The following is a 15,923-nucleotide window of genomic DNA, read 5'->3' on the forward strand; positions in this document are numbered from 1 at the left end:
AAGGGGGGAATAGGACAACTGTAATGGCATGATCAATAAAATATATTTAAAAAAACTTCAGACACTTCTCTGAAGAAAACATACAAATGTCCAGTAGACATGAAACGATTCTCAACATAATAGTCATCAGAGAAATATAAATTAAAACCATGATGAAATACATCTCATAACTGTCAGAATGACTATCATCATAAGTCAGTAAGTGCTGACGAGCATGTGGAGAATAGGGAACTCTCATGCACTACTGGTGGGAATATGAATTGGTGAAACCACTGGTGGAAACAGTATTGAGTTTCCTCAAGAAATTAAAAATGGAACTGCCTTATGAAAGAAAAAATATTGTGATGTGAGTTTATAAAGAACCCAAATTTTGATAAACAACAGATAATCTGAAAAACAAATTTACCAGACTACAAAATATTTATGTACATCTATTTTTTCTCAAGAGTTATTAAGTTGTGAATGAAACAAACATGTTTTTCTGTTCACTCGTCACATGGTACCAATTCTGAGACATGACTTATGAGACATGTTTCTCACTTAATATTTTATAATATTCTTTGTGGTAAAGATATGAGTTCTGTTTTCAAATAAAATCGCTCAGCATTAGGGAAGCTCTGAAAGTGACTGTAGAGATTATCCATCAGTCTGATTTGTAGATGAGGAACATGAGGTCTAGGGTGTTGTAGTCCCCAATCTCATAGCTGATCAGTAAAGAGCCTAGATTGGCATCTAAGACACCTGACACCTAATTCACAGCTTTTGTCCTCAGATTTACTTGTGTATAGTGAACTGAATCTCCAGTTTGAGGTAATAAAAAATTTGGAATATCAGAAGCTTTTAGTGTGTCATTACAAATCTAACCCCAATATATTAAAGTAATAACCAGCATTCTACTTCATGACATTCTACTACAAATAATCTTATTTAGAATGTGGTTCATACTGAGTAGAATTCAAGGGAAGGCTTGTATCTGAAGTCAGCTTATCATTTGGATATATTAAGCCATCAAATTTTCCTTGAATTACTCTGATAACTCTCCAATGTGGGTATCGCCTCATTTGCAAATGAACAGCTGGTTTCCAAAAACGCATTGGAAAATTTCCTCTTAATTGGAAATAAATATGCAGTCATTACCTATGCTATAACTATTTGGCTTTGTTGTATCTTAGGAAGAACAAAGATCATTTTTTGATTATGTCACATATATGAATGTGTGGCTTATTTTAATTATGTGAGATGGCATGTGACCAAGAATAAATGTGTAACACAGTTGTACTATAATGTGAGACACTTCCCTAATATTGATCCAGAGTATTATAGATGATAAAAATGTAGAGACTTATTTATAATCCCTTTCCTTTTATATTTTCCACAACTTGTATGTATATGTGTCAGTTTTGTGTGTGTGTATATATGTATGTATGTTAATTTTAGATTTACTGTTTTTCAGGTGTTCTTCTCTGAAGTAAGATGGGTTGTCAAAAATTTTGTGTGGCTTTGCTGTACTGCGGTAAGTTATTTGCCTTTTAAACATCTCTGTGTAAGGTAGAGATTTGCCCTTTGAGATACTCTTTCCTTTATTGGCTAATAGAATTTTCCATTTCCAGTTAGGAATTCTCATCCTCTTGCCTACTGAACAAAAGTGTAAATGTGAAAATAAAACCCCTTTCTAACCCTTTGAAAATAGAGTGAAAATGAAAACTACTACCAAACTCTTAGACAAAACCTGATAAATGCATATTCCTTCCAAAAGTGTAGTACACATACACAGTTCATATCTATAGTTGCAAAAATAGAATTGGTTAATATATACTGTTCTGCAGTTTTCTTTCTCCACTTAACAGCTTTTCAATTTATCATGCCAGTTTTTTTTTCAGTATTTACCGATGCACTTATTTGTTTAAGGTCACGTGACAATGAACCGTATGAATGTACCTTAAATTATTAGTTTATTTGACTGATTTCTCATTGATAGAAATTTCTTTTTATGTAACAAATAATGCTGCATTGAAATCCATATATCTTTGAATATTTGGGATAGTATTTCTGTAGATTAATTTCTAAAGAAGGATGTTTATATTGTATAGTGTACACATTTTTGAATTTGATAGACACTGTGAAGTCTCCACAAAGCTTTGTAACATTCCCAGTCTGAACATAAGTATATGAATGCTATTCCATGGCACTCATGACGAAGAAGCATATTATCATTATTTTACTTTTTTTGCCCCGTCAGGTAAGCAAAAGATGGCATCTCATTTTAATTTTGTTTATTTGATTATTTGTGGGGTTGAGCACTGTTTATTGATATATTTCTTATGTGATTTTCAATTCATATACTTTGACCATTTTGTTGTTGGATTTTATTTGGCCTTAGGTGATTTTTAGGAATTAAAAAAATGTAATAGATATTTAGATTTGTAGTGGTAGTCGGGGTTCTCCAGAGAAACAGAACCAGTAGGATTTATATATATATATTCAGGAAGAGATTTATTATAAGGTTATTGGCTCACACCTTTATCTTTGGCAAAGTCCCTAAATCTGCAGTTGGTGAGCTGGAATCCCAGGAGAATTGATGGTGTAAGTTCCACTCAAAACACTGGCAGGTATGAGACCTAAGAAGAGCTGATGTTTCAGTTTGAGTCCACAGAAAGGAAAAAGCTGATGTCAAGCAGGCAGTGAGAGTTCCTTCCAAGTCAGCCATCGTGTTCCAGTCAGGTCTTCACGGGATTGGATGAGGCCCCTCCACATTAGGGAGGGCAATCTGCTTTACAGGTTCAAATGTTAAGTTCATCCAGGAATATTCTCACAGACACACCCAGAATAATGTTTGACAAAATGTCTGAGTAATTTGTAGGCCTCAACAAGTGGACTCATAACACTAATTATCATAATCCTAACAATTTATTATGTTTTGCACAATTTTTCTCTCTGCCCATAATTTGCGTTTTAGCTTTGTTTTCTTTTACATCCCCTTAAATTGATAAATACACAGTGATACCCTTATACATACTTAGAAACAAGATGTGATACTTAACTATTTTAATTTTATTCAGTGAGTGTAGCACTGTTAAATTATAAATATATGTATGTATGATATTTAAAATAAATGACTGGCACAAAATGATAGGTTTATTCTCAAGTGGAATGGAGTTGTCACTTGAAATGCAATCTTTTGCACTGTAAACAATAACAAATATAATGTTATAAAGGGATATTATTGAGAGATAGTGTACGTTACAAATTTCCATCTTGAATACCACTAGAAGAATGCTTTCAGAAATTAAGATGTATACTTGTCTTTCTCCTACCCATTGCAGGAATATCCTCAAGAGAAAGCTTACAGATACTCTTTTTTCTATCTTGTGATTTAAACTGCTCTGAACCACAGACTTCTGTTTGAAATTAGTCATACATTGCTGATGACTTTTGAGCATACTATTTTCACTTGTTTCTTACTGTATTCTAGTTTTATTCTGGTGTTAAAAAAACCTATCATCTAATTTAATTAGGTTGGTTTCCTAGTTTTCAAAAGTAAAGTGAAGCTATCTTGAACAACACCCATCGTATCTGGCAGTCTTTATCTATGTGCCCACTAGTTCTGAGCATCTCATAGACCGCTCCAACCTAAAGGTGCTCTTGTGAGCTTCTCTACTAGTCTTCCCTGTTGCATCTAACTGTTCTTTCTCATTGTCGCCATCTATACATTCACAGAAAATGCTCAGGACCACTCCACTGTTACAGATTTCAGGAAAAAGTGTGCCACAAAAGACTATCAAAAAGTAATAACATACTCTTTCTTTCTAATATAATTCTCTGTTATATTCTCTATCTTCTTTTTGTTAGGTTCCACTCAAAGGTTTCACATTAGCTTTCCAAAAGGTCTGCAGTTTGATCAAGTTTGTGAATAAGGAAAGTTCCTGGGATCTCGTTACCATGAAAACATGTGCTTTCAGATGCAAGTTCTGGACTCTTAGCAGGTTTAGAACTCATTTGGAGGGAAAGAAATATCATTTGCAAAGGAAGCAGTGCAAACAAAATAGGATCACTTCTAATTAAACTGATTCAATAATTGCTATGTTTGTGACATTCATTATTACATTTTAAATTTCTTCTTTGAGGAATTTAGGCTAATTTCATTTCAGCCAACTGAATTCTCCACGTGCAGCTAGAAAATATAATGCTTTTAATTAAAAAACACATATTTATGGTTTTGTAACACCAAAGAAATAACTTATTCTTTTTTCATTGAGATATTATAATTTTAGAAATGTGTTAGTAATATCGAAGTACAAAGGAACACAACTTCAATGAGGATTCACTTTCGGTAATGTTATGGTAGCTAATCGTGAACACTGTGGGCAAAATATTAGTCATGCTAATTATTTGTGCCTTAATTTTTGCATCTGATACATATTTATGATAACTTATAGAAAGGATTTAGAAACCAAATTGTTAACAGTCATTTATGTATTATCTGAATATTTTTACATGTATTATTTTTATAACTTAAAATGATTGTAAATTGATTTTTAAACATTTCTGTTTTTTTACATTTCCCTAATCCTTCAATATATTTATTCCATATAAATCCATGCAGAATTCTCAGGATTCTCATTCTTCATTAGTTTGTATCTGAAGTAACACAGCTGTAGGATTATTTGGGTAACTTGTAGAAGAAAGAACTATGGAAAATTGTTATTTTATTTTTAAACAATTATTTAAAACTTGAGGACCTTTTTGTTACAGGATTACATACGTGTTTTAACTTTTATGTATCTTAAGTGATCATTGTCTTTAATCAGCAGTGGAAGATTTCTGTAAGAAATCTTGTCATTGTGCCTTAGTTCTTGGAGAGTGCATTAAGGGCATGACTTATGTGATGTCGTACATCTGGAGGATTAATGGCAGAGTCAGGTCATCCAGCTATCCTGACATTGAAGACAAAAGCTTTCTAGAAGCATTCAGTGAAAGTACTGTTAACATTTCAGTGTTATTCTCTTTCAGAAATATTAAAACAGCACTTTAGTATTTGTTTATGTAATTGGCCATCCAGATATTTCTTATTCATGCTGGAGTTCATTGGAATATTGTTTTTTAGAAAAAGAAATGGAAATATTTAATTATAATTTCCTTTCTTTAAAAAATATATGTGAGACTAGTGAGGAAAAGGAAGCATGAATTTCCAAAAAGGGGTTTTAGAGTGTGAAGTTGTCCTGAGAAATAAAGGTACCCACTCAAGTCTGCTCGCTGTACAAGGGAAGGGCAGAGCTATGTGCTGTCAGGCACTGGTTGAGCACTTGGAAAGTTAAATAATTACTATTGAGCACTGCATGGTTTGTTCGTAGATACTTGCTATTTTTGTCTTAGCCAAAATGATTAATTGTTTTTCCATGCATCTTTTTACTGTCCAAACAGAATTTATTTATTTGGTAACGGCGTTTAACTTGGCATATCCCATTAAGTTGTTTTGCATGCCACCAAACACAACCTATGACTTCCTCATGCCTGCTGGAATCTCGAAGAACACCTCACATTTGAATGGACATTCTGAGACATTTTTTGAAGCTAAATTGAATTCAAGTGGTACCAACTCTTCTAACTTATTATCCCAAACAACTTTCCACTGTTGCTTCTGGAGGGAGGAAGATAAAAACTGCTCTGTGCGTGCAGATGGTATTGAAGGGAAGGCATTGGTTTCAACAGTAAATTCTTTAGCTTTTCAGCAAACAGGTAAGTATATTAATGCCCCAACATTTAGCTGTTATTTAATTGTATTGAACAAAATGTTTTCATTCTCTGAAAAATGTATGAAATAGATGCCTTGGGGATGGGATTCTTCACACATCTTATGTTAGCATCTTCTGTTAGTTATAAAATTAGGATTTATCATGTGACCAAATTAATAAACCCCAAATTCTTAATATCCCATAAAATAAAATAAAAATGTAACAAGGGAACTTTTTTAACTTATAAATTCATTTCTTGCAGTCTTCAAAATTTGCTTTAAAATAGGAAAAGCACACCTTATTTTTTTTTGTTAGAGAACATATTTAAATTAGTTAAATTGTAAAGCATTTATGAATAATATTTGTTTAAGCAAAGAATTACTATAATGACCACTGAATGTAGCTAGTGTAGTTAAAAATGTTGCATCCTGGTCAGCATGGCTCAGTTGGTTGGGCGTCATCCTGCAAACCAAAAGGTCGCCAGTTCTATTCCTAGTCAGGGCACGTGCCTGGGTTTCAGACTCTGCCCTGCCCCCATCTGGGTGCTCACAGAGGGCAGAAGGCAACCAATCAATGTTTCTCTCTCATATCAATGTTTCTCTTCCTCTCCTCCTTCCCCTGTCTCTCAAATAAAAAAGAAATATTTTTTAAAATGCCACACCTGGAGATATAAACAACATCATTATCTCTAAGCCTTCTGGAAGCACTAATAGAGCAGAGTCAATTGACTCGGTAATAAGAGACCTACAGTGTGAGAATAAAGCTCATATAGGTAAAGCACACCTATGCAGGACTCATTAGGATTTCTCCACCTGACCACTTTTGACATTTTGGGCCAGATGATCCTCGGTTATGGGAGCTGTTCTGTGTGTTGTGGGAGATTTAGCAGTATCCTTGGCTTCTACCCACGAGATGTCTGCAGCACTCCCTTCCCAGTAGGGACAGTCCATACATATATATCTCCAGACTTCGCCAGATGCACTGTGGAGGGTCCGATTGCCCCTGGTGGGGCACCGCTGATTAGATGGAGGGAACACTCCAGCTTGTTGAAATCAGTTTAGGAATAAGCATAAAGCATAAATATGCAGTAAAATCAGTTTTAAAACAAGTTAGCAGTACCTCCCATTGAATCCACAGTTATTTAATTTAATTTTGTTATACAGTGGAATTTTTATTCCACTGCATCATCATTAAAATGAAACACTTAAAAAATATTGTAAGGAAACGTAGCCATTCCAGTGATTATTAAATGTACTAAGAATGAACTTAAAAAAAGTCAGGGCCCTTGGGGTAAGCTTTGAAATGATCAGAAAATGTTAATATTTTCACTGCTGTAGATTTTAATTCTATATGCCATATAAATAAAGGCTAATACCTAGTTACTCCTAAGTGAATTAAAAGTTTTGTAACTAAAGTTACTAATTTCAGTAGTGGTTACTGAGGATTTCCATTTATTATTCTGCCGTGAGGCTGATAACTTCATAGGGCTCAAGAAGGTTGCAAAGTCCTTCTCCTAGATAGAAATCCCTCAGGTTTGAGGAAATATGTTGGTGTTGCCTGAAGAAGTTTAGTCTTGTCTTACATTAGTCTTTAGTTTCAGTCATTGCTATTCTTGCTTTCTAAATTACAAATCACCTTTATAGTTTTCCTATATTACCAGGTGAGTTTTTCAGTGTGCAGGGGAATAAGCTTTCCCCAGTTATGCTGAAGCCTGTAATATGATAATCGCAAGGATTTGACATGCATCCCAGTTCAAACGTGAATCATCATACCTTTATTGCTAAAGCAGACACACATAAGTGCTGCTCCAAATTTGCTTGTACTTTGATATTTAATGTTCTCTTTTCTCTTGGAAAGTGAGCATGAAGTGAGCTACGTGAGGATTTTGTTTTTCGGGTTTGTCCTACTCACGTGGTTCAGGGTAAAAAAGTTTGAGAAGCAGTCATTGAGTTTAATTCCCTTACTTTACACAAAAAGGAGTCGGAAGGCCGAAGGGGCCGTGGGACTTGGCCAACACACACCACTAGGCAGTAACTGTTTTTTTTCCTCTCAGAACGGGCAGTGGAAGTTGTAACAGAACACTGGTAAATTTAATTTAGCTCTTCTCTGTCAGTGAGTTGTTCAAAATGTTTTTCAGATTTAAAGTAGTTTATTTTTAATTCAGGTGCAAACTGGAACATACAGTGCTGGATGAAAGAGGACTTGAAGTTATTCATCTGTTCTATAGAGCCATTATTTAAGGATTCTTTCAAGAATTATGACCTTAAGGCCCATCTTTTGTATGTTCTGTAAGTACCAAATTAATTTGTACATTTTTATGACACATTTTTAGGGAATGAGACAGTGCCTGTATACAGAAGCGGATTGTGAAACCTTTCCTATCCCCACATTTCCTTTTATGTTGTGTAAATTTCTGTGAGGGAATTTATATATTTTTTATACAACCTTCTGTTCCATTAAGTTTTCTTTTTTCTGCTCCTGTTGATTCAGGTGGCAAGACATTGCAGACAGGAATGGGCACATATTCTGAAAAAAATGTGAATTCAATTTAGCGGTCTCTGATGTTTAAGTGGAGGATGGGAACATTTTGTTTTCTATTTTTTTCAGGTAGACTTTTTTCCTCATTATTGTGTGAAAAGTATAAGGTGATTAATTTTATTTGTGCTATGTGCAGTGCCAAGATGCTGGTTTCGAATACCCATACACTTATGATCCTCACAGCGAATACAGTATTCAAGTTTACTAAGAACTCCAGTATTCATACGTACCATTTCTACATGACTTTTAACTCTTTAAGATTCTTCCTCATTTGTTCTTTTGTTTGATGCTTGAGAAAGACTCACCTTCAGTTCTCCAGATAGAGAAATCACGCCATTAGGAGGCGAGGTGCTAGAAACACGATACATACAAAGATAAACAGATATAAAACAGGATGATGGTTACCAGAGACTAGGGGTAGAAGTAGTGGGGGGCTCTTGTTTAGGTGTGTACAGAGTTTCAGTTTGGGAGGATGTAAATTGTTATGAAGGTGGGATGGTGGTGATGACTGCCCAACAGTGTGAATGTACTTAATGTCACTGAATTGTGCACCTAAAATGGTAAATTTCATGTTTGCCACAAAAAAAAATGTAAAGAAATAAATTTAGATTTGTCAACCCCCCCCAACAAAGAATAGGTATGATCTGTGTCCTTGAAGCGCTCTCAGGCTGGTGGTGGAGACAGGCACAGGGTTTCAGCGTCGGTGGTTACTGGTGTGTGTTTGGTGGGCACAGGAAGCCATGGGCACACAGGGGTGCAGTGGGGGCCTCAAATGAGGTTATCTAGTACAGCTGGTGAGGGAAGACAGGTGCGAGGGCTGCCTGAGGAAGGAGAGGGCTGAGTGTGAGGCAGGAGACAGCATAGGAAGAACTCTGAGACTGCACTGCTGTCACTTGCCCGCATCTAGCGTCCTGGTTGCCAGGAAATGCCTCTTAGCACTTAAATAGAATGAATAGCAAACTGAGGCAGGGAGGAGGAAGGAGACATGTCTCACCCGCAAACTCTTTAGTGCTGAGCCTGGTCTGATAATATTGCCAGGTGTTCTGACATCACAAGGAACATTATGTTAGCAAGAAAGAAGGGAAGTCCTTGAAATTCTACGGATGTTTCCACTACCTGGGAAAGAAAGTCCTGAAACCGTGCTTTCGTCCCAGGGCCTAGAATGAGTGAGAAGGTCCACAGTGCCCAAAGAAGAAGCCCATAGAACAACTTTGGTTAATTATCTGTCTCTGGTCACCATCTGTTTTACTAGGGAGTTTCTAGTGTTTATAGAAAAAGCCCCTAAATGACTTTGGGAAAGCGCCCCACTTTAATGAACTGCCTCTTGCCATGTATTTGTTTTATGGCAAGGTGAACAAATGGAGTCTGGAGCAAGATAAGGATTTGGACTAACAGACCCCCACACATACCTAAGTTTGGGTAGTCACATTCCCCCCAGGAAAGCTGGCACCACATTTACATGTTAATCAATATGTAACTTTTTTCTCCTATCCCACCAACTATATAAATCCCCCAAACAAAGGGCCCTCTCTCTCTTCAGGGGCTCAGGGAGCTTCGGGTGCTCTTGGCACTCTTGGCTCTCTGGCCACCCGGTCTCAGACCACCCGGGGGCTTGCCACCTGGTCTTCAGCCGCTCCTACTTTTGCCACCCTGCTTTGCCCTGACTCTTTGCCTTTCATCCCACACTCTAGCTAGTCCCATTCTCTTCCACGGGAATGGACCCCTAGTAAACTGATTGCATGCTAGTAGATTTGCTGATCTGTAGTTTTTTACACGTGTCAGCAAGAAGAACCGGGTCTCTCCCATCAACAAGTTGAGTGTCTAAGGATGAATAAGAGCTAATAAGAAAAAAAAAAACGTTAGTAGGTGGTATTGAGAAGCTGATCAGCATCACCTGGAGACTTCTTAGAAATTTTACTTCTCTAGCACCACCCAGAACTAGTGAATCAGAAATTCTGAGGGTGGGATCCATCAATCTGTGTTTTTCCAAGCCCTTTAGGTGATTCTGATAGAACCAAAGTTTGAGAATCCCTGGTAGAGAGGTTGCAAAGATATATTTTAGAGTCGGACCACCTGTATCTACCACTTACTAAATGTACACACTCAGCACTTGCTATGCTTACCACTACTCCTAACTCTAGAATTAACTCACTGGAAGGAGTCACACAATACTTCAAAATTATTTGTTGAATCAATATTGCTAAAATGCTTTCTAAGAAAATTTTGTCAATTTATCCTCCAGAAATGTATTAATGAGGTAAAAATTATTGATGAAGAGATAATATTATCTAAAGGTGAAACTATTGAGAACTCAGTTGTGCCAGATATAACAGAAAGGTGTAGTAAGATCTGAATAATATCTATTGATTTGGCAATGCCGAAGTCATGGGGACTTTGGCCAGAGCTGTTTCAGGGAGAGGAAAGGGTGGTAGCTAGAGCAAGGAGAAACTCAGAGGAAGTATGTGGAAGAGCTGACTTCTGAGGAGTTGATACTGGTTCTTCACATACTTGATGGAGGGGTCCATGTAGAGCTGGAAGGCATATAAATGGGGAGGGGAAAATAGATGGCCGGTATTGAGGGGTCTCTGAGGAGCTGTGCTGTGGTTGGTTCTGAGAATGTGGGGCTGGGGCAACCTGGTTACTGAAATCCACTGCAGGTCCCCAGTTGAAGAGACTTGGGTGATGAATGGAAAGCGAAACAAGAAGGATGAAGTCCCTTGTCCCTCTATCAACCTTCTGGTGTCCTGGCGCCCCCTCTAGGTAGAAATTAGCCAACATTCAGTAGTGTGCAGAGTTGCAGCCACAGATTAGGAAAGCTGAGAGACAAGAGCTGCATCACCAGCGTAACTCACCCTGTTGGCTACATAGCGTCCACACACCTTTCTACACATTCTTGAACTACAGCTTCCCTATAGCTTTATGCTTTCACTTAGTAGAATGCAACTACATTTTGAACAAAAGGAGACACCAAAAACAGGGCAATGCTGTGTGTCCTTTGTCATTGTGTCCATTTCTGGGCAATGTTTACGGAACTGATATCTGGACAATATTAATTTCTCTTTCCATTTAGACTCAATCCCACTTAAGTGAATATTCGGTAAACTAAATACTAAATTGTAAAGTTAACACCACCAAGAATCCTTTTATGTAAAATGATAGGGGAAGGCAAAAATTCATAGGAAATTATTTAATATAATAAAAAAAGAACAAAAAAGCCCTGGCTGGTGGCTCAGTTGGTTAGAACATCATCCTATAGACCAAAAAAAAAAAAGTCAGGGGTTCTATTCCTGGTCAGGGCACATCCTGGGTTGTGGGTTCGATCCTTAGTCAGGGTATGTATGAGAAGGCAACCAACTGATGCTTCTCTCCCAAGTCAGTATTTCTCCCCCTCTCTCCATTCTGCTGTCTCTAAAAGCAGTTAAAAGATATCCTTGGGTGAGGATTAAAAAAAAGAAAAAGAGAAAAGTTGTCAATATATGTATTTTGTGTATATAGTATATATACAATATATAATACATATATAATAATATATAGAAAATACAGTTCATGTATACAAAAAAGAAGAAGATATTCTTAATTGACAGCATCCTCATTTTTGTATTGATTGTCAGGCTGTAGTGAATATTTATAACTTGTTGAACTAATTCTTAAAGTCACACCAGGAGTAGCCCAGATAGTAGCCCTCGCTGTCACATCTGGACATTGAATGTCTCTGTGCTAATAATTTCTACATCTAACCGCCGGTCACAAGATGCTACCACTGATGAAGCTACAAGTCCCTGCTAGCCCCCGCTTCTTTGTGCAGTTCTCATAAGGGCCAGAGTCCTGACTGGGAGTATCCGATTGGCCAGTATTTCTTTCAGCCTTACAAAATGGTAGATTGTCCACTCTGACGCTGGGCAGCCAGGGCACCTAGACAAGGGTCCTCAACAGAAAAGGGTGAACTATGAATCTCTAGGGGTCCAAGAAGCCTCACTGAGATTGTAAAGTGGGGAAGGTGGAGGTATATGGGTAATGCCCGGCAAAGGGTAGACATGTAAGTATGAGAAAGAATGAGGTTATTTCTAGTCTATAGAAAATGACCCAGCAGGGACAGAAGAGTTGAAGATATAATAGAAAGGGACTTATTGAAGATATATGGTAGATAGTGAATAGTTGATAAGCAAGTTCCAAAAAGAGAGCACAGATAGAGGGTCAGTCCTAAAGTGAAGAAGGCTCACCTTGTCTTCTGAGTATTGAGAGAATAAAGGAAACTGTGGGGATGAAGATATATTTGAAGCTCGGGGCAGAAAGTTCCCTGCTTTAATGGGTAAAACAGATTTTAGCTCAGAGAAAAGGATTGCTTTGCAATGTATTACATTCCTAAGTGACCTAAATACTTTGGATGATGATCAAAAACTCACTGGGTGTCTATTCGAGAGAATTTCAAATATTATCAGCAGGCTAGGGCAATGTACTCAGATTCAAAAGCTCTGTGGACATGTGTAAGGATTTAAATTTCATCATGGATAGACTGTATTCATGCCTTGAGGTCTGACCTTTCTGAAAAAGATATTTTTAATGAATGTATCAGAGCATTACACAATGGCGCAGTAACTTAGCCACAGCTGGAAGTTTTTCAGCTGCGTGGCCACTGGGCCAATTCACCTAAAAGGTAAGACCTAGAAAAATGAGAAAATTATGATACATTAACTAAATTTTTAAAACTTGCTCATATGATGAATTTAGCAGATTCTTTTCACCTGCTTTTATTTTGAACTGAGGTTTCTAAAGATATCAGTACAGGAAGACCTCTCATAAGTGCATTCAGTTTGAGAAACATTCTTTATTTTTTGCCACATTAATTATTTTATCCTTTGTATGATTTGGTTAATTTGGGTAATATGTATATTTTACCAATTGCCACATGCTATTTCTGCTTTGAAAATTCTATTTTTGTACATAACCTTTGGCAATGTATCTCCAAGTAATTTAAATAAGACTTGTCAGATCAGGTTTAACCAATGAGACCTCCATGGAAGAGAAAATCCGTAATGGTGGCTACTGTAGAAAAGTGTTTAATCAGAATCACACTTCCTGGACATTAGGGAATTCACAAGAGATATCTTTCAAATGCTTCCTTGTATAAATAATTAGTTTTTCAAAAGGAACTAACACCTAATGCTTATAAAAGATTTAAAGCTCTATAAATGTATTCCTTCAAGAAAGCATTGTTTGAGCTCAGATATTAATGTTTGTCAGAAAATCTGAAGGAGAGATACCAAAGAAATGTGCTCTTTTGGAACTGCTTTCAATCTTTTATCTTAGACCTGGGGCAGACATCCTCTTCTTCCATCATGAGGTGCCTCCTGTGTACACCAGGCACTGAGCTGAATGTGGGAAATAATGTCGAACAACTTGAACTCAGCCCCAGCTCTCCTGGAGCTAATAGTAAAGACGATGAACATAATAAAGTTTGAAAATACTGTCATGTAATAAATACAGGGACTTTTGGAAACATACTACAAGCATGTACAGACATTTGGAGACCTGGAAAGTTCAATGTAGTTGGGTTGGGAAGCTGGGCAATGATTACAAACCCATGTGGATGACTCAGCAAGGGTTATCCAGGGGGTCAGACTTTTGTAACTGTTGACACCTAGTTTACTTGGTCTCTTCACTGGTACTCCTGTCAGCTCCCTCGGGGACTTCAACATGTACAGGGATGATCTTCAATTTCTTTAATGCTTTACTGTCACTACTTTTTTTTTAACCCCACCTAATTAACCCACACTCATGGACATACATCTAGATCTTGTCCTTAATGATAAGCATGTTCTTGCTATAATCTTAGTTTCAAGGGTACCACACTTTGACCCTCTCTCCCCCGACTTCTCACGTTAAGCTATTCCTTCTATTACTTGTACTTCAGGAGTGATTCTCCGTGTTTCACGGCTCTGTCTTCTGGGTACCTGGTTCTGCCATCTGTATCACCCTCCCTTTTTCATGAAAGGTCACACATCTCTGAAGCCGAGTAGTTTTCTCAGCACGCTTCTGGTCGGCACAATTTGGGGAGCCGGTGGCTTTGTTTCATTCTGTACTCTTTGAGTCTAAGCTAGCAGCGTTTCTGCTACTCACTCTCTCACAAGACCACACAGCCTCCTGTGAATCATATGGGGGTTCATTCTAGTAGATAAAAGTCCACAGGTCTCTTTGAGATAAGCCCATCTCCGCCTTCTCCTTGATCTTGCTGAGAAGCCATTTCTTAATTTTAACATCCTTCGCCATCTGGAGAGCCTATGCATTTCACAGCTCTCAAGTCCTGGTTCCTTCTCCTTAATAGCCCATTTCCTCAATGTATATCTCTCCTTTTTCAGCAAGAAGAAACCAAGAGGCACCTTCAACACCTGCTTGAAAATCTAAAGGAGATCACCCAGTTCATTTATCACAGGCACATTCTATGCTGTCCACACAATGGCAGATGTGTTACTTAGCTGTCTGCTACAAAGGAAAGATCCCCTTTCCTCGGTAACATGTTCCTCACTTCTTTTTGTGCCCACATGGACAGTGTCCTCAAAATCCAGATTTCTACTTAAAGTCTGTGTAAGGCAATTTAGGCTTTCTTTGTCATGTTTCTCCAACTCTCTCCAGCCTCTGTCTAGCTCTACGTTCCAAAGCTACTCACATATTTTTAGTTATTTTTTATGGCAGCATCCAACTCCCAGGTACCAATATCTGTCTGGGAGATACTGGTTATCTGTGCTGTACAATAAATTACATCAAATTTAGTGGCTTGAAACAACAAACATTTGCCATCCTACAGTTTCTGGGAGGGGCATCTGCCTCATGGTCTTTCACAAGTTTGCAATGAAGATGTCAGCTAGGACTACAGTTGTTTCAAGGTTCAACCTTAGGAGGATCTGTTTCCAAGCTCTCTTCCTGAGCTTCCAAGTTCCTCATAGGTCATTGGACTGAGGGCCTCAGGTCCCCCCTGACTGTAGCTGCAGGTCTCCTTCAGTTCTTTGTCACATGGATTTCTCCACTGGACACCTTACAATATTGCGGCTGGTTCCCCTTAAAGAGAGCCAGAGAGATCTGCTGGATTTGACATTGCTTTTGATTTTCACCAGGAAAAAAAGAGAAGGGAGGGAGGTTCTCTTGTGATTGTTTTCATAAAAATGTGTCAGCCTGCTCATGTCCATGTCCATAGAGTTTTCTTCTTGAATTGCGAATGCAATTTCTTTAATCGTGGGCAATGTCTCTGTGTTCCAGTCTAAAGTGAGCTCTTTCTCATGGATTTTCAGTTCATTCCCTGTTACCTGCTCAAGAACTTTGTTCTTGCAATGATCCCCTTTCTTTCCTGCATTATCAGGTTTTCCTCTCAGCTGATAGACATGCTCTAATAACTCCCACTTAAAACATGGATTTTCTCGATCACATATTTTCATCAAGAAGCTACCCCATTTCACTACTCTCTTTAAAGAAAACCAACTTTTGGGCTGTGTGAATGAATACCTTATATCTTCAGAAGTTAATATAAATATTCAACAAAAGTAGCTTCTGACCATGAGCGAGAAACTGGGTCTGGGATTGCTCTTCTGTCATAAACAACTTGAAAGCTTGATAAAATGTGTGAAGCATCTCTTTTCAGATATTGGACAAATACAGAACAGA

General features: G+C 37.6%; 1 protein-coding gene across 5 annotated transcripts in view; it reads left to right on the forward strand.

Annotated features, from left to right (window-relative positions):
• Positions 1-15,923, forward strand: part of LEPR (leptin receptor) — an 89,400-nt gene that overhangs the window by 26,190 nt on the left and 47,287 nt on the right. For all 5 annotated transcript variants that reach the window (XM_053655400.1, XM_053655397.1, XM_053655396.1 and 2 more), the window contains 3 exons: positions 1,454-1,513; positions 5,422-5,736; positions 7,897-8,020. In XM_053655400.1, the coding sequence (XP_053511375.1) occupies positions 1,474-1,513; positions 5,422-5,736; positions 7,897-8,020 (479 nt within the window). In that variant the 5' untranslated portion in view covers positions 1,454-1,473. The remainder of the gene's footprint in view (positions 1-1,453; positions 1,514-5,421; positions 5,737-7,896; positions 8,021-15,923) is intronic.

Source organism: Artibeus jamaicensis, unplaced genomic scaffold (assembly GCF_021234435.1).
Source record: "Artibeus jamaicensis isolate MK-2021 breed Jamaican fruit bat unplaced genomic scaffold, CSHL_Jam_final scaffold_1019, whole genome shotgun sequence".
Lineage (NCBI taxonomy): Eukaryota > Metazoa > Chordata > Mammalia > Chiroptera > Phyllostomidae > Artibeus > Artibeus jamaicensis.